This window comes from Tursiops truncatus, chromosome 14 (genome assembly GCF_011762595.2).
Source record: "Tursiops truncatus isolate mTurTru1 chromosome 14, mTurTru1.mat.Y, whole genome shotgun sequence".
NCBI classification, from domain to species: Eukaryota; Metazoa; Chordata; class Mammalia; order Artiodactyla; family Delphinidae; genus Tursiops; species Tursiops truncatus.
Window position 1 is genome coordinate 63538226 of NC_047047.1, and position 21096 is coordinate 63559321.

General features: G+C 36.2%; 1 protein-coding gene across 5 annotated transcripts in view; it reads right to left on the reverse strand.

Annotated features, from left to right (window-relative positions):
- The window catches only part of SPAST (spastin), a 63484-nt gene that overhangs the window by 34032 nt on the left and 8356 nt on the right, over window positions 1–21096 (reverse strand). For 4 of the 5 annotated variants that reach the window (XR_002177881.3, XR_002177880.3, XM_019942992.3 and 1 more), the window contains exons 2-4: window positions 12387–12473; window positions 10312–10395; window positions 3674–3769 (exon numbers count right to left, since the gene is read on the reverse strand). Coding sequence is in view for 3 of the 5 variants with exons in the window: in XM_019942992.3 (XP_019798551.1) it covers window positions 3674–3769; window positions 10312–10395; window positions 12387–12473 (267 nt within the window). In the remaining 2 variants the exon portion in view is untranslated. The remainder of the gene's footprint in view (window positions 1–3673; window positions 3770–10311; window positions 10396–12386; window positions 12474–21096) is intronic. The other variant, XM_019942991.3, reaches the window with a different exon arrangement.

Genomic DNA, 21096 nt, shown 5'->3' on the forward strand with positions numbered 1-21096 from the left:
ATTACAAATGGATGGAAATTTTCATAAGGAATTGTGAGAATGACAGCAGACTTTTCATAAAAATAACAAAGGTCAGTAGACAACGGAGTATGCTCAAAATGCTGAAGGAAAAATCAATGCTAACTTTCATTTATTCTATATTCAGGTGACCAGTCACGTAAGAATGAGAGTATTTTCAGACACTAGAAAGGCTGAGAGAGTTTACTATCTACAACCCTCATTAAAAGAAATACTAAAGGAGGCCTTTTAGTTAAAAAGCAAATTAAACACAGAAAGAAGTAAAAATCTGTAATATGAAGCTAGAGAGCAAGAAAAAAGTCAGACAACCTGGGGGGAGGAAAAACCCAAAAGGGAAAACAATTAAAATATATTATTTGTCTTTGGGTGAACAATATTTACTAAGTTTCTAATAATATGAAATATAATTTTTCAATATAACTAAAAACAGTGATATATATGTACATATATACAAACACACACGGAATGAAGGATATTGGTGGCATAAGAGAATTAAACCTTCTTCTACCTGAAAAAGAAGTCAATACATATCAAAAACTCATAAATCAGGAATAGCAATAAAAGCATAATATTTGAAAGTATAATGAGCATGAGAAAAAATAGCAAAGAGTTAAATATTGTATGAGGAGCCAATCTAGGGGTGCAGGTAAGAAAGGGAGATATAACAGGTGGGAAGGGGAATATTATTTCTCTTTATAAACCTTTTCAGTATTTTTAAATCAACATTTTAGGGTATAATCTATGTATAATATTTTGCATGCACTTAAAATGTATAATATATTGGCAAAATAGCCACTAAAATCAAGATACAAAATGTTTCCATCATAGCCAAAAGTTTCCTTGTATCCATTTGCATTCCATTCCTCTTACTGCCCCTAGCCCTAAGCAATGACTAATCTGCTTTCTGATATTGGAGTCATCTGATTTAGCAATTTCTATTAATCTAAGTTCAAGGTCACTGAATCTTTCATTTGACATCTCCAATCTGCTGTTGAGGCTATCTAGCAATTTTTTTCACCAACTGTACTTTTCAACTTTAAAACTTCCATTATTTTTATTGTTTAGTTTATATTCTCTGCTAAGATTGCAGGTTTGTTAACAGATGCCATATTTTCTTTTAATTCTTTGAACATATTTATAATGGTTGCTTTGAAGTCTTTATCTGCTAAATTCAACATGTGGGCCCAGTCAAGAATCAGTTTTTACAGGCTGATTTCTTTCTTGAGTAAGGGTCACACTTTCCTATTTCTTTGCACGTCTAATAATTTTGACTTGAAAATTGGACATTGTAGATAACACATAAAATAGTAAGCAGACTTTGGCATATCTGCTTCCTAAGAGAGAAGAAGTAACTCATCCAAGTGAAACATCATAGAATGTTCCATAAGTGGGTGACACTAATGAACTAGGCATGAATGAGCCAGCTGATTCACTAAGGCTCAACGGGAATCAAACACCAGTGCTGCATAAATTAGCTGTGAAGTCAGTATGTCCCCCCAACAAGAAGAAAGAACAGAATTGATAACTAGGTATTTAAAATAAGACAGTTTGATTTTTTTAATGGGTCCCAGAAGAGAAAGCTGCTTTTGTCCCCCAACATGGCAGAAAAATACAATGGGATCTCACATGTGGAATTAAGTAGAAAAAAATCAAGATAACAAGGGAAAGGCATACCAGCTTCTCAGGGCTAGAAAATTTTGCTATTTACTCAGGTAGGATTATTAGGATCTCAAATTTGTATTTTGGAAACTTCACTATTTACACATGGTGCATTCTTACATTTCTTTGTTTTTTCAAACAGTTCATTATGAAGATGTCAGCCCTTCACAGCCATGCTAAAACATGGAACAGAAACAGACAAAATACTTCTCTATACTTGAAAAGGTTATTTTAAATCAGATACAGCAGGGAATGGGAAAATGAATATAGTTACTAAGGTGGGGCTCTGTAGTGGAAGACCAAACCAGACTGAGAACTCCTTAAGGGAGAGGTGAAGCCACAAGGGAAAGAGTTGATGACCAACTGTCTCTTCCATCCCAAGAAATCCACTCACACTATTTCTTCTTTATTGAAATCTTGTTCATTGCAGCACTATTTACAATAGCCAGGACATGGAAGCAACCTAAATGTCCATCAACACAGGAATGGATAAAGAAAATGTTGTATAGCAACTAAGACCTGGCGCAGCCAAATAGATAAATAAATAATAAAATATATTTTTTAAAGATGTGGTACATATATACAATGGAATATTACTCAGCCATAAGAAAGAACAAAATAATGCCAAGTGCAGCAACATGGACGGACCTAGAGATTGTCATACTGAGTAAAGTAAGTTAGACAGAGAAGGGCAAATATCATATAATATCGTTTTTATATGTGGAATCTAAAAAAATGGGTACAACTGAACTTATCTACAAAACAGAAATAGATTTACAGAAGTAGAAAACAAACTTATGGTTACCGGGGGTAACGGGGGGGGGGATAAATTGGGAGATTGGCATTGACATATATACACTACCATATATGAAATAGATAACTAATAAGAATCTACGGTATAGCACAGGGAACTCTACTCGATACTCTGTAATGGCCTATACGGGAAAAGAATCTAAAAAAAGAGTGGATATATGTATATGTATAACTGATTCACTTTGCTGTACACCTGAAACTAACACAACATTGTAAATCAACTACACTCCAATAAAAATGATAAAAGCAAACAAACAAAAAAATAAATCTTGAAACTTTTTTTTATCACATATGAGTAAAGAAAGCAGTTGTTTTATAGTCTATACTAAGGGTTTTCTACTACAACTTGAACAAAGTAATATTTACTTTAATAAAATTTAAGTACTGGACACAGAACGAATTCTGAAAAAGTTACCGATAAAACTAGAGAAGGTGTCAAAGAACAAAACAAAACAAAAAAGCATTTAATTTTCTGTAGGAGTTGATGTGATGACCAAAGTTTATGGAAAACAAATTTAACCCATAGTAAATAATAGTATTCTAGGGGACTTCCCTGGCAGTCCAGTGGTTAAGACTCCATGCTTCCACTGCAGTGGGGTAGGGTTTGACTCCTGGTTGGGGAACTAAGGTCCCTGCATGCCACGCGGCATGGACAAAAGAAAAAGAAAAATAGTATTCTAATGCTTCTCCTCACTATGTGAATTCAGCTTCAAACTTTTTCTAACAGGTGCTATGATAAAACATTCATGTATTATATAAATGAAAATATATATGCATTGAAAATTGGTATATAACAAAGAAAAATTAAAATTTCTGTCTCAATAAACACTACTTCATAAAAATTTGGTACAGGTACCCATAGAAAAAAACACAAAAGCTCAAAGTAAGATAGAAACAAAAGAATATTTTAATAATTTAGGAAAATGAACCGTCATATTTTATAATTTCAAAAATTGGAGGTTGTAAAATATGCAAATATAACATGTTGAGAATGGCTATGCCCTATTTATTACATGTTTACACACCATGAATGATAGGGCTACTGTATTTTCCACACAGCCCTGTGCAAACAAAAACCAATCAAATCTACCACTATAAAATCAAATCAACATTATCAGGTTAAGTAAGACTCTACTTTGCATGCAAGCTTTGTTATTTTACATGTTAGTTAACCTAAACCCACCTGACTGGAGATGTCCATTGCGGCATGTCAAGTTAGTACTGTCATTATAGACGTCCGTTTGTGACTTGGAAAACTGCAAAACTGGCTGCAGCTTCTCTATGCAACAGAGGGGGGTAAAAAAGAAAAAAATAAACAAAAAGAAAAAAATACATGATAAAAAATAAAATGTATATGTGAAAATGAAAAACGATTCAAGGTGTTACAAAGTTATTACATAATGAAGGGTTTGGCATTTACATAGAATTACCTTTAACAACATAATTAGTAAAAACTCAGACATTAAAATAGCAACAGAAATGAACAAGTGAATGACTATGTTCAAAATATGCATTATTCAGGTTTGGTAACCTGAGGCAATTCTATATCACTACCATCGCCAGCAAATACTTCCTGAATATCTAATATGTCCAAATCATTGTGTAGGGAGAGCAGGATAGAGATACAAAGAGAACATTAAAAAGGCTTTACAGAGGAAGTGGGCTGTGGGTTGGCTAGGATCTGTAAAGATTAAAAAAAAAAAAAAGGACATTTAGGAAAGGAGAAATGACACAGAAGGAAACTGTAAGGAGTGTCTAGGAAATGCCATATTCAGCTACATTAATGTATGTCAGGCAGAAAATAAATGTAATAAAGCAGAATGGAATAAGCATGCTGCAGAACTGTGCGTACAGTACCCTACCATTTATTTAAATACACACATGTATACTTGTAATATATGAAAATTATCTCTAAAAAAGACCCAGAGAAACTGGTAATACCAGCTGCCTCTGGGGATGGGAAACGAGTGGCTGGGGCATAGCATGGGATGGATGCTTTTCAAACTTAAACTTTTGAAATTTTGTGGCATGTGCATATATTGCCTATTTTTAAATTAATCAAAGATTTTAAAGGATTATTTCAACCTTACTCCCACTTCTGATAACAACAACAAATCCTCTCAAGATCTAGGTCTCTACCTCTAGCACCTGAAGCCCAAGAGTGTATCGGTTTGAGCTTCCTTGCCACTCTACATCACTGCTACACTCTTTCCCCAGTCAAGTCAATCCATATTGTTAGCTGACGAACACCCTGACACTCTACCACTTACTCACTAGTACGAACTTGCTTTAGCGTCAGTTTTCCGAGGGTCTCAAGGGTTAAATAAAATAACACATGAAGTACTTGCTCTGAGCGTCATTCATAATAGGGCTCAATTTTGACCGTATTTATTTTGTTGAAATACTCCAAGTTATCATTACTGATTCTTTCCTCTGGTACTAAGAAGTCGATGAATATATGCAAAAATGTAGCACATATATACTAACTCTTTTAAACTTTCATTTCTAATGTCAGACAAGCAGGCGCCATGCTTGGTTTATGGTACAACCACACATGCCTTTGGGACAGGTTAAATAGCAGCTACCCTTTTTACACAAAGCACAAAGTACTGCACAGCTTTTGTATCCTAGAACTGGCTGATACAATATACCTTGGAGCCCTTTTTCTGTTGTTAGTTAACAGGTAGGTCATCTGATTTTTCTCAAAGATAATACTCTTCAAATCACCATATTGAGAAAGAAACCATTTGTGTTGGTAAAAGACATAAATTAGAAAGAACTGATTTGTAAATGTCTGATTTATCAATTAAAACTCTTCAATGAAATGTAACAAAAAGTTCACATAAACATTCATTATATAGTAAAAAATAAACAGAAATTAAATCCTTAGTTTTGATAATAACTAAGAATAATAAGTCATCGAACTTTTGTGCAGGGTTTGGATTTATATGCATGAAAACACACACACAATAGCAGCACACAGCTAATGTGAACCTGCTCCAATTCTTTTTTTGAAGAAAGTAAGCTTAGTTTAATGCTTTTTTTTTTTTTTCTTTTTTTCTTTTTTTGCATGGGCCTCTCACTGTTGTGGCCTCTCCCGTTGCAGAGCACAGGCTCCGGATGTGCAGGCTCAGCGGCCATGGCTCACGGGCCCAGCTGCTCTGCGGCATGTGGGATCCTCCCAGACCAGGGCACAAGCCCGTGTCCCCTGCATCGGCAGGCGGACTCTCAACCATTGCGCCACCAGGGAAGCCCTGATGCTTCTTTTTAGAATGACTAAAGGTCGTGTAGATTAACCAATGATTTAAAATAAAACAAGTCACCTTGCTTCTTGATCCCCTCATGTGCAATCCCCACACAATCATCTCAGTGATCTACTTATAAGGGAAATTTTACCACATAACTTGTGTGCCTACAACCCTTTAGCAGTTTCCCATTGCCCACAGATTAGCACTCAATCTCCTTTATATGACCAACAAGGCCCTCCATGATCTGCCTACACTTCTTATGCCTGAGCAATCCCAAATTCATGTCTTTACCAGCACCATGCTTTTCCTTGTCCCTGAGTCTATGTTCATGCTGTTAGTTCCTCATGGAATATCTTTCCACCCAACCATTAATAACTTTTATTTATCTTTTTAAATCCCCACTTTAGGTTTCTTCCAGGAAAATTTCTCAGACACCTATTTTCCCATCTCTACAAAATATCTGTGTATCTCCATCCTGCAGTAATGATGATTTATCTATTTATGTCTGCCTTCTCTACTATATCAACAAGAGCCTAAACACAGGAACATTTTATCCAATCTATCAGTAAATCTGTTTGCTCAAGTTTCAACTACAATCATAATCCAACCACTTGTTACTCCTGGTATCATCCTGGTCCAAGCCTCCATCATTTTTCTCCTAGCTTACCACAATAGTTGTCCTACTTGCTCTCCTTGGTACATAACATACCCTTGCAACATCACAACCAGAGGGATCCTTTTTAAACTGAAGTCAGATGATGTTACTCCTTTCCTAAAAAATCCTTGTAACTGCTCCCCACTTCACAGGTGGCAAAAGCTCAAATCTTCAGTGGCCTGTAAGGTCCTGCATGTTGTAATGGCCGCCCCCTCTGCCTACCCCACCACCATTAGTTCTCTGACCTCATCTCTACTATACTCTCCTTGCTGTGGCACACTGGCCTCTTTGCTCCTCTCAAACATACCAGATGTGTTTTCTTAAGGCTTTGCATCAGCTCTTACTTCTCTCCAGACCACTCTTCTCCCAGATACCTGTAAGGCTAACTTACAGGTCATGTCAACTTCTCCAAGAGGCATATACCCTGACTATCCTATTTAAAACTAAAAACCCAGACCATCTCCCATCTACTCCTAATCCCCTGTACTGTGTTTTATGTTTTCTTTTCTCCACAAATTTATCACCTTCTAACACATGGAATAACTTATTTATTCTTTATGTTTATTGCCTACTGTCAGTATTCTCCCTGCTGGAATATAAACTCTATGACACAAGGATCCTTGTCTATATCCTAAGTGCCTAGAACATGATAACCACCCAATAAATATTTCCCGAGTTAAGAAATAAATTCAGGGCTTCCCTGGTGGCACAGAGGTTAAGAATCCGCCTGCCAATGCAGGGGACACAGGTTCAAACCCTGGTCCGGGAAGATCTCACATGCCGCGGAGCAACTAAGTCTGTGCGCCACAACTACTGGCCTGTGCTCTAGAGCCTGCGAGACACAACTACTGAGCCCACATGCCACAACTACTGAAGCCCATGCGCCTAGAGCCCATGCTCCGCAACAAGAGAAGCCACTGCAATGAGAAGCCCGCGTGCCGCAACAAAGAGTAGCCCCTGCTTGCTGCAACTAGAGAATGCCTGCGCACAGCAACAAAGACCCAACACAGCCAAAAATAAATTAAAAAAAAGAAAAGAAAGAAATTCAGTTTATATCCCTTGGCACCATTCCTAGTACAGAGTAAGGACTTAATAAATGGACCTTGAATGAAGCTAAATTTTTTTTAAAAAGGGTAATTGCCAAGTATACCAGACACCAACGCCAAAATTATCTTTTTATCTACAGCAGGTTTTACACTTAAGCTTTGCTCTAAGGTTCACTATCACTAAATTGAAGATACGTAATACATATGAACTCTTCCCATCTTTATCAGAGATGCTACATCCTCTCAAACCAGTCTGTATGGGGAACTCCCAGTTATCATTCTCCATACTACTTAGATACCTATCAGGCATCCCACCTCTGAAAAGCTCCATTTTTTTAACCAGCACATAATACACAAATATGCTCTACTATGCACTTGTGCACACTTCTTTTTTACTGTCTTTGGTATATAACTCCCAGATATTCTGCGTTCTCAGAAGACAGGAAAATGTTGATGATGTCTTTTATTCCACCGTCTCTTTTTTAAAGTAACATCTTTCCTGAATGGACATATAGCACTTTTGGGGATAACAGACAACAACAACAACCAAATATTAATTCTATTAAAGCCTAGCTTCATGTTATGTTATATATCTTTTTGTCCTCGCCTCTAACAACGCAAATAAGAAATTACTAAGTTGCATTTAAAGACAAGACTATGAATTGATGAGTTGCTTCTAATGTTTTACCATATCACAATTTCAAATACTGATAAAAGATAAAAACCAACTATTATTCAATTTGAAACATGTTACAAAATGTTCCATAATCAAACTTAATCTGCATCACATACATTGATACTTTGTACATATACTGAAAAGGTGTTATAGCTAAAACACATAGAAAGGACCAACTAGAACAATTAGATAATTATTTTACTACAACAACCCTTGATGTAACATGTAATTTTATTTGACACAGTAATAACCATCACTTAGGAAGTAAGAAAGCAAACTGTCAGCCACAGAAGCCAGGAGAACACTGCCTTGTTAGCTATCTGAAAACAGTAAGGGTTTCTCTTTCAAAAATGTGGGGCAAAGTTTATAAACACCATGGACCATATAGGAATGAATGAATAAGGGAATTAATAAGAACCATATGTGTATATATGTACACAAAAGCAGGGGTGGTGATTACACACAGGTAAGGAGATGAACAAAAACCAGCATTTTCGAGTACTTACTATGGGTTAGGTTCCTTCAACAATTCATAGTCACAAATACAGTGAGATAATAATTATCTATTAGCCTCATATTATAAATGAAATAAAGAAGACTCAGAAATGCCAAATAACTTATCAAAAGCACAGAGCAACAAATAAAGTCTGCCTGTTTACCAAGTTGCTACTATTTCTATCACATCAAGCTATGGCAGAACCACCCAAGAAGGGTGGGTTTTAGTTCCACCTTGTTTGAGGAGTAGATTTACCTTAAGAATATATTTTTAAAACCTATACCATCAAACAGAAGATGAGAAGTTTCTCTTTATAGACCTTTTACAGCTGATGAATGCAGAAAGAATGACAATTATAATGTCACTAGGCGTAAGTCATCAACTGCTGCTAACATCACAAGAAATACTGATGGATAAACACAAAACCACCTATCAAGTAGTCTTATCATTAAAAAATAAAAATCTACTTTCAATCCAATTAAGGCTCTATATCCAACTATCAATTTATAGGGAGGACAGAAGAACATACTAAAAGATAACACAGAGATGCATGGAGCGAAAGTCAGACTGCAGGAAACACTACGTGGAAAACATCTGGTTCATCAGCAAATAAATTGCAAGAAAAAGAAAAAACAGACTTGTATATTAAAAGATGTATAGTATGGATCTTCTTGAAATCCTGATTCAAACAATTAAATTATTAAAAAAATAGTAGGAGTTATTAAATTTTGAGATACTGACTGCACATTATTTATATATTATATATAAATTTGGACACTGACCATTTTTTTGGCCATTACTTTTATGTTTATGTTAGTATTAAAAGAATTATTGGTTATTTTTTAGGTGTGATAATGGTATTTTGGCAATTTTTTTTTTTTGGCAGTCATGTCCATCATCCCATTTAATACTCACAGCTTCCCCAGAGGGAAGAATCATTACCTTCGTTTTATAATGAAATGAGTTTTCTTTTTGAAGGTTTGTTCTAGTTACAAATCAAAGTAAAAAATAAGTGATACACAGGAAATAAGGGAGGGACGGAAAGAAGGGAAACGTTAGAAGGGAAACGTTAGAAGCGACAATCTCCTTACTTTGGCAATTTTATTTTTAAAGCATCTTTATCTTTTAGAGATATGAAATACTTATAAATGAAACAAAAAGATATCGAGAAATTGTTTCAAAATAGTAATATGAAGTTGGGGAAAGTAAGCAGGGATATAAACTGTGGTTGGCAAACTTTTTCTGTAAAGAGCCAGTAGTAAATATTAAAATATTTTTAAAAGCTATATATTAAAAGGCTTTGCAGGCTGTATGATCTCTGTATCAACTACTTAATTCTCTCACTGTAGCATGAAAGCAACCAGATAATATACAAAGGAATGAGAGTAGCTTTGTGCCAACTTACAAAAACAGGCAGTGAACTGGGTTTAGTCCATAGGCTATAGTTTGCCAGTCTTAAATCAAGACCGACAATGAGTTGATAATTACCAAAGCTGAGTGATGGATAATTAGTTCAATAAACTCTTCTGTTTTGTATACGTTAGAAATTTTCAGAAGTTAAAAGAAAGCCTAGAACACATTTTCAAGTTCACTGATTTCCATCTGCATTTAAAGTTTCATTAAACTTTTAAGATTTTAAATCTTAAATTTTAAGATTTTAAATACATCTCATTCCAGTTATACAATTCATTAATTGATACCTAATAGTTGTAAACGGTCCTTGGCCATAACCAAATTAGTCATCATTTTAGCTTGAAGGCGTCTAGCTCTTTCACACTGTTCACCTGAAAGAAAAAGCAGAAAAAAAGAATTAAAATATCTACATTTACCTACTAATGCTGCTTCAAGATAAATTTTATCATACCAACTAATCTCATGGGGAGTCATAGTCTTTATAAAAAGACTATGAAATTAACAAAATATCAGTTTCAAATAATATCTTAAAAAAATCAGTTATAGTTCCTTATGATGGTTTCAGACCTATTGTGGTATTTCATGAATTTTACGGGTTTTGAGATATATTTTTCCCCCTACATTTAAAACTCTTTGAAATTGGGAAGTGTTTTAAAACCTGTGCCAACCTACTAATGCTATCAGCCAGGCTGCAGTCATAACATAGTCTGTCACTTCCTCTGCATACAAAAATTTGGTCATAGATACTAATACTTCTGTTATAGCTATGTCTAAATAAGATTAAGATAGCATATTCAATAAGGTTAAAATTCAAATTCTATGTGATAAGAAGAGGATGTGTCATCGTTTAATTGACATTGTTTTTTCTCTTGGTACAGTTGAAGGCATTTTTGATTCAATGAAATACTATTTTTCTTATAACCAACTCATTTTCTTCTAACTCTTCTTCTATGCATTTGGCAAAGAACAGCGAATATATTTTGTACATAATTCATAAAGTCATGCTCATAAACTCATGAAAAGTCTCCAAGACCCAATCTTCCATATTTACTTGTTCTATTCTGCTCTCTTTTATACAGGAGACCAGTAGCTAGAGAAACAGTCAAAATAAAAAGGAGAGATTACAGAAAAAGGTAAATATTGGACACATTATAGTTACTGGAAATTAGCTGATATAAGTTATAGAATCAGCCAACCAGATAAAATATCCACTGGGTGGACTGATCCATAAGGCTAAGATTCTCAGCCCACACATTGTAATTTTTGCTTCTGAATTTATTTTAGCTATGATAAGCTGAAGTACTTTACTCATATAATAGTGGTATCCACATACCACTATTCACAGCATAGTATTTAAGAATTCAGGTTCTGAAGTCAGACTGCCTGGGTTCAAATCCTGACTCTACCACTTCCTGCCTATGAGACCTCACGCAAGTTACTTAATTTCTTTGCACTTAAGGTTTTTCATCCGAAAAATAAGGATAACGGTAGCAGCTTTAGAGTGTAGGGTTGTGGTGAAATTAAAAGAGATAATACGTATGAAGCACATACAATGATGCTTGGGCACATAGTATGTGTGCAAGAAATGTTGTCTACATATTTAAAGGTAATGTTAAGACTGATTTTTTTTTTTGGCTGTGTTAGGTCTTCGTTGCTGCACGCAGGCTTTCTCTAGTTGTAGTGTGCTGGCTTCTCATTGCAATGGCTTCTCTTGTTGCGGAGCATGGGCTTCAGTAGTTGTGGCACGCAGGCTCAGTAGTTGTGGCATGTGGGCTCTAGAGCGCAGGCTCACTAGTTGTGGCACACAGGCTTAGTTGCTCCATGGCATGTGGGATCTTCCTGGACCAGGGATTGAACCTGTGTCCCCTGCATTGGCAGGTGGATTCTTAACCACTGTGCCACCAGGGAAGTCCTTAGACTAATTTTTAATTTGATGTGACAGGAAAGTAAAGATGAGAAATAATTTTTTGGTTTTAAAAAGCCATGTGTGAATCAAAGTCAGACATTACAGCTCATATTTTAACATGCAGTCAAGCATTACCCACAGTGTAAAAGGGAGTCTGTGAAATAACCACTCCTTGCCTGCCTCGACAATGAGGAAAGGATGAGGTTTCAAAAACAGGTTTAAAAATAGGGTTAACGTATGAATAGCAGTTCCAAGGAGGACACAAGTAATACAATAATCAAGTTTGAACATATCTGGTTATAACTTCATTTTTAGCATAGGTAATAAAGCATTAACTTTAACAAGAACATTAAAAATTCTGTTAAATACCTTTATTAAGATAAACGGATCTGAAATCAGGACAATCATGTGAACACAATTTCGGATGCTACTAAACGAACGTAAATATAACCTTACCTTGTCCTGTAACTACGACAGCTATTCCTTTTTCTAGTTCTTCAATACCTTTCTTATACCATTCCACAGCTTGCTCCTTTTGTCCTACTTTAAAATAGAAATAATTATTTGTATAAATCACAAGTATACCCTAAGAATACACTAAACATTTTCCAAAGCATGCTCTTATTAGGAGATACATGAAAAAAAGAGTTGTGATCAAACAAGTCTGAAAACTGTTACTCTGTGACTTCTTAGGACTTTAGCATCTTAATGTATATGTGGCTCTGCAAGAGGGAGATATAGACGTCAACGTTTCTCAAAATTTTAGAGCTGTGATTCTTTATTTGTTTATCATCTCATGGTATTGATGCTTATAACTACTGAAATGTTGTATTAGAGAAATAAATATTCAAGATTTTATTTTAAATAAATGGTTTTTAAAATATATACTATTAGGAAAAATAAATACGATTTCAATAATAATGAGGAAAAAAGCATTGTTTAATCTAACTGTAGTCAAATATGATGTAATATGTTCACGGGTGCTCCTTTCAGAGTTAGCTTTTATTTCATAAATGATTGCACCATGAGAACTGGTATATGAGATTACAAGTGTGGCCATTAAGTAACACATTTCTATTTTCTTTGAAACATGACAACATTTATCCTTGATCCAAAATTAATCTTCAAAAGGACCTAAAAATTCAGCATAATCAAAATATGTGTAGGATACTTCTTTAAAGTGTTAACAATTATATGCAAATTTCATTGTTTTTAAAAATTAGTTTCTTAGTCCTTAGACTCTGCAAAGCCTCATAAGTGGCTAATATAGAGATACAGTAAAGCAAAGGTGGAAATCATGCATAAGAACTGTTTTTCATTTTTCCCTACTCATGTCCCTATTTAATCAAACAAAAATCCCCATGCCATTCTTTAATTTGAAATTTCAAAATCAATAAAATATCATGACTCTCTTGATAACACAGAATAGATGAAGTCTTATTATAAACACCACACAACAACTAAGAAATACTGTCCCCTTTTGAGTGTGTACCTCCTACCTACCTTCCTCCACCCCCAAAATAAATCACTAACTAGATTTAGCCCCTTGGACAGGGTAATTTCTTACTTATTACCCATATAAAATGCCATTAGTATTTTACACAGTGTCTGATCCAGAGTAAGTGCTCAATAAGTACTTGATAATGACACATGAAGAAATTATTAAGAATCTGTTGTAAGTCAATTCAAACTATTTGGATGCTTACCTTCTAGTTTTTTATGAAGAAAATATCTGTTTACATGTGTTTTTGGTTTTTTAATTTTAAAAAAGGGGTAAATTACAGAAAACAGTAAAATAGCATTTGCATTCTGTGTGGTGGGAATATTGATAACAATATCGTATTTACTTAAAAATTTTAAAAATGAACTGCAACTTAACAGATACAACAGAAGTTCCTTTTTTGTGCCTCTTCCCATTCTCATGCTCCTTTCCTTCCCAGAAACCACTATCGTGAATTGAGTGTCTACCTTACTTGTATATATTTTTCTATTGTTCCTACTTTATTGATATCATTTTATTTTAAAAATTTACATTGCTTTTTAGATCTATGTTGCTATACAGAGATTAGTTCATTCATTTCGACTCTGTATAGTATCCTATACCATCCTACAATTTATTCAACTATCTCCTATTAAAAGATATATAGGTTGTTTCCAGTTTTTCAATATTTCAAATCGTTGCAATAAACATTCTTGTACCTGTCCCCCTATGTACATGTGCCAGTTTCTTTTGAGTATATGCTTAAGAAGTAGAATTGATGAGTCATAGTTCATCACATATTCTCCAGAAATCAACAAAATGCTTTTTGAGAGTGCTTGTGCCAATTTATACTCCTAACAGCAGTGTATGACAGTTCTCACTGGCAACATCTGAACAAAATCTTTTAAGGCGTTTTACCACATTACAGGGAGGCAAGTGAAATGACTGATTACAAATAAAATCACATGCTCAATAATTACTCTACTACCTAACATTCGGTTGGTAACAGGAAGTTGATTTACTGCATTATTTGAATCTCGTTAAGTCAGTGTGACAGTAGAAAATGCACAGATATTTCTTACCTAAAAGCACAAGACCACCAGAGAAAGGATAGACATATAAATCGATGGAACAGAGGGACTTTCCTGGTGGTCCAGTGGTAAAGAATCTGCCGTCCAATGCAGGAGATGTGGGTTTGATCCCTGGTTAGGGAACTAAGATCCCACATGCTGCAAGGCAACTAAGCCTGCACACCACAACTACTGAGCTCACGCACCTCAACAAGAGAGCCCGCGTACCACAAACTACAGAGCCCACGCGCCCTGGAGTCCACGTGCCACAACTAGAGAGAGAAAAAAACCCACACGCCACAACTAGAAAGAAGTCTGAGCGCCACAATGAAAGATCCCACATGCCTCAACGAAGATCCTGCATGCCACAACTAAGACCCGACGTAGCCAAAAACAAAAAAGAAAGAAAATTTAAAAAAAATACCAGGGCTTCCCTGGTGGTGCAGTGGTTGGGAGTCCTCCTGCCGATGCAGGGGACACGGGTTCATGCCCCGGTCTGGGAAGATCCCACATGCCGCGGAGCGGCTGGGCCTGTGGGCCGTGGCTGCTGGTCCTGCGCGTCCGGGGCCTGTGCTCCACAGTGGGAGGGGCCACAGCAGTGAGAGGCCCGCATACCAAAAAAAAAAAAAAAAAAAAAAAATCAATGGAACAGAAGTCCAGAAATAGACCCCACATATATCATTGATTTGACTTTGACAAAGATGACAAGGTAATTCAATGGAGAAAGAACAGCTTTTTCAAAAAATGACACTGGAATAATGGACACCCATACACAAAAAAACCACGTGACATACAAAAATTAACTTGAAATGGATCACAGACCTAAATGTAAAACCTAAAAATATAAAATTTACAGAAGAAAACATAGACAAAATTCTTTGTGATCTTGGCTTAGGCAAACACTCCTTCGCACATAAAAATCACAAACCTTAAGAGGAAAAAAGTGGGACTTCCCTGGTGGCACAGTGATTAAGAATCCACCTGCTAATGCAGGGGACAGGGGTTCGAGCCCTGGTCTGGGAAGATCCCACATGCCACGGAGCAACTAAGCCTGTGCACCACAACTACAGAGCCTGCACTCCAGAGCCTGTGAGCCACAACTAATGAGCCCGTGAGCCACAACTACTGACGTCCACCCGCCTAGAACCCGTGCTCCACAACAAGAGAAGGCACCGCAATGAGAAGCCCATGCACCACATCAAAGAGTAGCCCCCGCTCACCGCAACTAGAGAAAGCCTGCACGCAGCAACAAAGACCCAACACAGCCAAAAATAAATAAATAAATAAATTTTTTAAAAAGAGGAAAAAACTGATAAGCCAGACTTCATAAAAATTAAAAGATCCTGCTCTTCAAAAGATGGATCCGACAATGTAAAGACAGGCCACAGATTGACTGGGAGAGAATATTTGCAAAACGATATGTCTAATAAACGTCTTGTAAGCAGAATATATAGAGAACTCTTACAATGATATTTTAAAAAGTCATTTAAAAATAGTGTGCAAAAGATCAAAACATACACTTTACCAAAGAAGAGACATACATGGCAAATAAACACAAGAAAAGATGTTCAACATCATTAGCTGTTAGGGAACTACAAATTAAAACTCCAAGATTTTAATTTTGAATGGAAAAAAGTTACAAGTCACATTTGCAGGTGTGACTACAAAATGATACAGCCATTTTGGAAGACTTCGGTAGTTCCTCATGACATTAACATATACTTACCACATGACCAGCCCTTCTTCTATGTATTTACCCTAAGAAATAAAAACATCAAAGACCTGTACATGAATGTTTACCAGCTTTATTCATAAGAGCTAAAAACTGGAAACCCAGATGTCCATCATTTAGTGAACATATTAACAAATTGTGATACAACCATACATAGACTACTACTCAGCAATAAAAAGAACAAAATACTGATACATGTAGGAACATAGATGAATCTCAAAAACATGGTAAGTGAAAAAAGCCAGACACAAGAGGCTACACACTATATAATGCCATTTACATGACACTCAGTGAAGACAAAACTAGAGGGACGAATCAGATTAGTGATTGCCAGAGGCTAAGGGGGAGGCAAAGGGACGGACTACAAAGAGGCACAAGGGAGATTTTGGGGTGATAAAACATTCAATATATTGAGTGTGGTGATGGTTTACACAGCTCTTTGTCATAACTCACTGAACTATAGATCCCTAAATAGGGTAAACTTTATGTAAATTATACCTCAATAAATCTGATGTTTTAAGAGTGCAATACTCCAACATTTATGTATAAGAACATTTGTTGTGACTTGAATTATAATACCAGAACTAAAATTTTGATTACAAGAGTAAGATTAGAAGAGAAAAACCAGGAAAATATTTTTAAAACATCTGTTTGAAGGGATCAGAGAATTTTCAAAACAGTATGAAAATTACTAAAATTTGGAAGGAGGGGACATTTCACACCCATTAGGATGGCTGTTTTAAAAAATTACCAAAATATGGAAAAGAGAAGAGCCAACAGAGGTGAACCTATGACTTGGGGCACTTTTTTGCTTGATACAATTGTCAATTCTGAATGCAAATGTGACCAAGAAACTAAGCAGAGCTTTCAGCAGACTCATGGGACTAAGCTGACAAAAAATGAATTCTAGGGCATGCCAAGGAGAATAAGCGGCAATGATTCCAAGATTTTGGTTGGGACCCTGCATCACTGAAGAGTTATGAACTAGGCCAGCCTGTACAAGGGCTGACACCCACACTCAAATCACTTCAGTCCCCGAAATTAGGGGAAACTACAAGCCCATAAGCTCCTACGTGATCATCCTTCTGACTAAATTTTTTTTTAACTTTTGGCCATGCCATGCAGCTTGTGGGATCTTAGTTCCCCGACCAGGGATTGAACCCAGGCCCTGGCAGTGAGAGCGCCAAGTCCTGACACTGGACCGTCAGGGAATTCCCCCTTTTGACTAAATTATGGCAGAAAAATCAAACCTTACAATGGCGTCCAGCACACAAAAGGCCTTCATGATACTTGAACAGTTCTTAGTTTCCCTTACACATTTCCCTCTTTCCTATATGGGCCCCAACAACATTCAAACTCAACCAACAGACTACATCAAATCAAGAGAAGATTGGGATGGCAGAAACTTACAATGGTTGTAGTGGTAGTTAAAATTAATAGCCAATAATGTGAACTACAAGTGAACTATATAATCTAGGACCAACAACAGCCCAAGAGCCAAATAGAGTCAGCTGCCTGTTTTTGTATATAAAGCTTTACTGGATCACACCCCCTATATGAGAGTGTTGAATAGTTTTGAAAGAGCACTTGAAATAATTATTAAATATATACACTAATGTGTATAAAATAGATAACTAGTAAGAACCTGCTGCATAAACAAATAAATAAAATAAAATTCAAAATTCCAAAAAAAGAGAGAAATATTTATTAAATGGTTCAACAAAAAACCAAGAGAATGCAAAAATGGGCAAAGGACTTGAATAGACATTTTTCCAAAGAAGATATGCAAATGGCCAATAAGCACATGAAAAGATGCTTGATATCATAAGTCATTAGTGAAATGCAAATCAAAACCATGATGCAATACCACTTCACATATGGCCATTATTTAAAAAGACAGAGACTTCCCTGGCGGTCCAGTGGTTAAGACTCCACACTTCCAATGCAGGGGCCTCGGGTTCGATCCCTGGTTGGGGAACTAGGATCCCACATGCCGCGTGGTGTGGCCAAAAGACGAAAAAATAAAGTAAAAATAAATAAATATAAATAAAAATAAAACAAGCAAATCTTGAAACTAACAAACATGAAGAAATTAGAAAACCTTGTGCACTGGTGCTGGGAATGTAAAAATGCAAAGCTGGGGACTTCCCTGGTGGTGCAGTGGTTAAGAATCCACCTGTCAATGCAGGTGACACGGGTTTGAGCCCCGGTCCGGGAAGATCCCACATGCCGCAGAGCAACTAAGCCCTTGAGCCACAAACACTAAGCCTGCGCTCTAGAGCCTGTGAGCCACAACTACTGAAGCCCATGTGCCTAGAGCCCGTGCTCCGGAACAAAAGAAGCCACCTCAATGAGAAGCCCGCATACCGCAACGAAGAGTAGCCCCCGCTCACCGCAAGTAGAGAAAGCACACTTGCGGTAATGAAGACCCAACGCAGCCAAAGATTAAAGAAAATAATTAATTAATTTTTAAAAATATGCTTAAAAAATGCAAAGCTGCTGTGGAAAGCAGTTTGGCAGTCACTCAAAAAATTAAACATAATAATTACCTTATGATCCAGCAATTCTATTCCTAGGTGGATACTCAAAAGTATTGAAAAGGAACTCAGAGACTTGTACACCAATGTTTATAGTAGCATTATTAACAACAGATGGAAACAACCCAAATATCCATCAACAGATGAAGGGATAAACAAAATGTGGTATATACATACAATGGAATATTATTCAGCCTCAAAAAGGGATGAAATCTGTTATATGCTACAAGGCTGATAAACATTGAAATGCTAAGTGAAATGTCAGACACAAAAGGACAGACATTGTATGATTCCACTTATATGAGGTACCCAGAATATGCAAATTCATAGAGACAGAAAGCAGAACAGAGGTTAATCAGGGACTGGGAGGAAGGGAGTATGGAGAAGAGGAAATGGGGAGTTATTGTTTAATGGATGCAGAGTTGCTGTTTGGGATGATGAAAAGCTCTAGAAATGGATAGTGGTGATGGTTACACAGTACTGTGAATGTATTTAATGCCAATGATTTGCAGACTTTAATTGACTAAAATGGCAAATTTTGTTATCTATCTTTTACTACAATAAAAAAAAATTACTAAATGACCCATTATAGGCAGTTTGCTGCTCCCTGGTATACAGCAATGAAAATGAACAATTACTGCCACAAGTAACCTCAAGGATTAATCTGACAAGCATAATGTTGAGCAAAAGGAGCCATACATAAAAAGAACACACACTGTATGATTTCACTGATAAAGCTCAAGATCAGGCAAAGGTGATTTATGGTGTAAGAAGTTAGGAATTGAAGATACCTTTGTGAAGGGTGGGGAAAGGTAGTGAGCAGAAGGGAGGATGAGAAAGGCAGGCTTCTGGAGTAATATTCTATTTCTTGACCTGGTGGGGTTTCAAACTGCTGTGCTCAGTTTAATAATTCATTAAGCAACACACTAACTGTGCACTTTATGTATGCTTTAATAAAAGTGTATTTAAAAACTGAAAAAAATAGAGGAGGAAGATTAAATATATTGAAACGGAAAGTGAGTCCCCATACATTAAGTGAAAAAGGTTACAGATCAGTTTCTATGTAACATGGTTCTTTGCCTCTAATGAATATTTACGTTTATGTAACTAGACAAAATCAGGAAACTTATCAGTAATCATCTCCCTAAGGATAAGATTACAGAAGATTTTCACTTTCTATATTTGTGCATTATTTTAGAGTTGTGTTACTGTACAAGCAACAAAAATACTGATGTTATCCATCTTTAAATGAAGATAATAATAGTGGAGGGACTTCCCTGGTGGTCCAGTGGTTAAGAATCCGCCTTCCAGTGCAGGGGACACAGGTTCAATCGCTGGTCAGGGAACTAAAATCCCACATGCCGCATGGCAACTAAGCCCACACGCGCAACTACTGAGCCCACGCACCACAACCAGAGAAGCCTGCACGCCACAACAAAGAGCCCATGCGTGAAACAAAAGATCTCACAATGAAGACCCCGTGTGCTGCAGCTAAGACCCAACACAGCCAAATTAATTAATTAATTTTTTAAAAAGTAAATCTACATTCTGTTTAAAAAAAAAAAGAATAGCAGACTAATTTGTGAATCATCAACTGAATCTTTTCACTCACATGTTAGTGGTACCCAGATTGCCACAAGAAGGGTCAAAACGTGAGTAGTTTGGGTAGCGAGGTAGGATGTCAGTTTGCAAGTATGTGAGTTAGAAGACAGAGATTTAAGTCTTTCTCCATCATTTAATAGCTGTATGACTTTGACAAAGTCTGGCAATTTCTCTGAGTTTTAGTCTCCTTACCTAAAAACAAGATGACATTTCTTTTACCTCATGAGTTGTAGCAAAGATCAAATGAAATAGCGCATGGGATAATACTTTAATAAAGAGATATGTAAAAAATTACCTTTATCATACTTAGTAAATTTGTTAATAAATATAAATCCTTCTACTCCGGAACTGTATGCACTGTTGTATTTTAGCTCATAAAGCCCACTGCTTTTAACTTATCTATTTAGTCCTTCTTAAGCATCATTCTACAAACAATTCCAGGGAGTAAGTACATCCATTTTCCTACACAATTTTTTGCTAGCAACTTGCAAGTGTCACATTAGCGGAATATCGGGTATCTTTAAAAATCTTACAGTACATTTTAATGTGTGCTAATCCACAATAAACCACAGAGACCATGAAGCATCAGACTAACAGCCCCGATTAATTCTCTCATAGTTCACTATCACAGAAAGGATCTTTCTACTCTGTTTTAATTCAGCAAAAAAAGGCCATATTTGCTTTCATGTTCAACCATCAAGGTTTATTTCTGAAGTTAAGATTTATTTTTTCCCATTTAATTGGA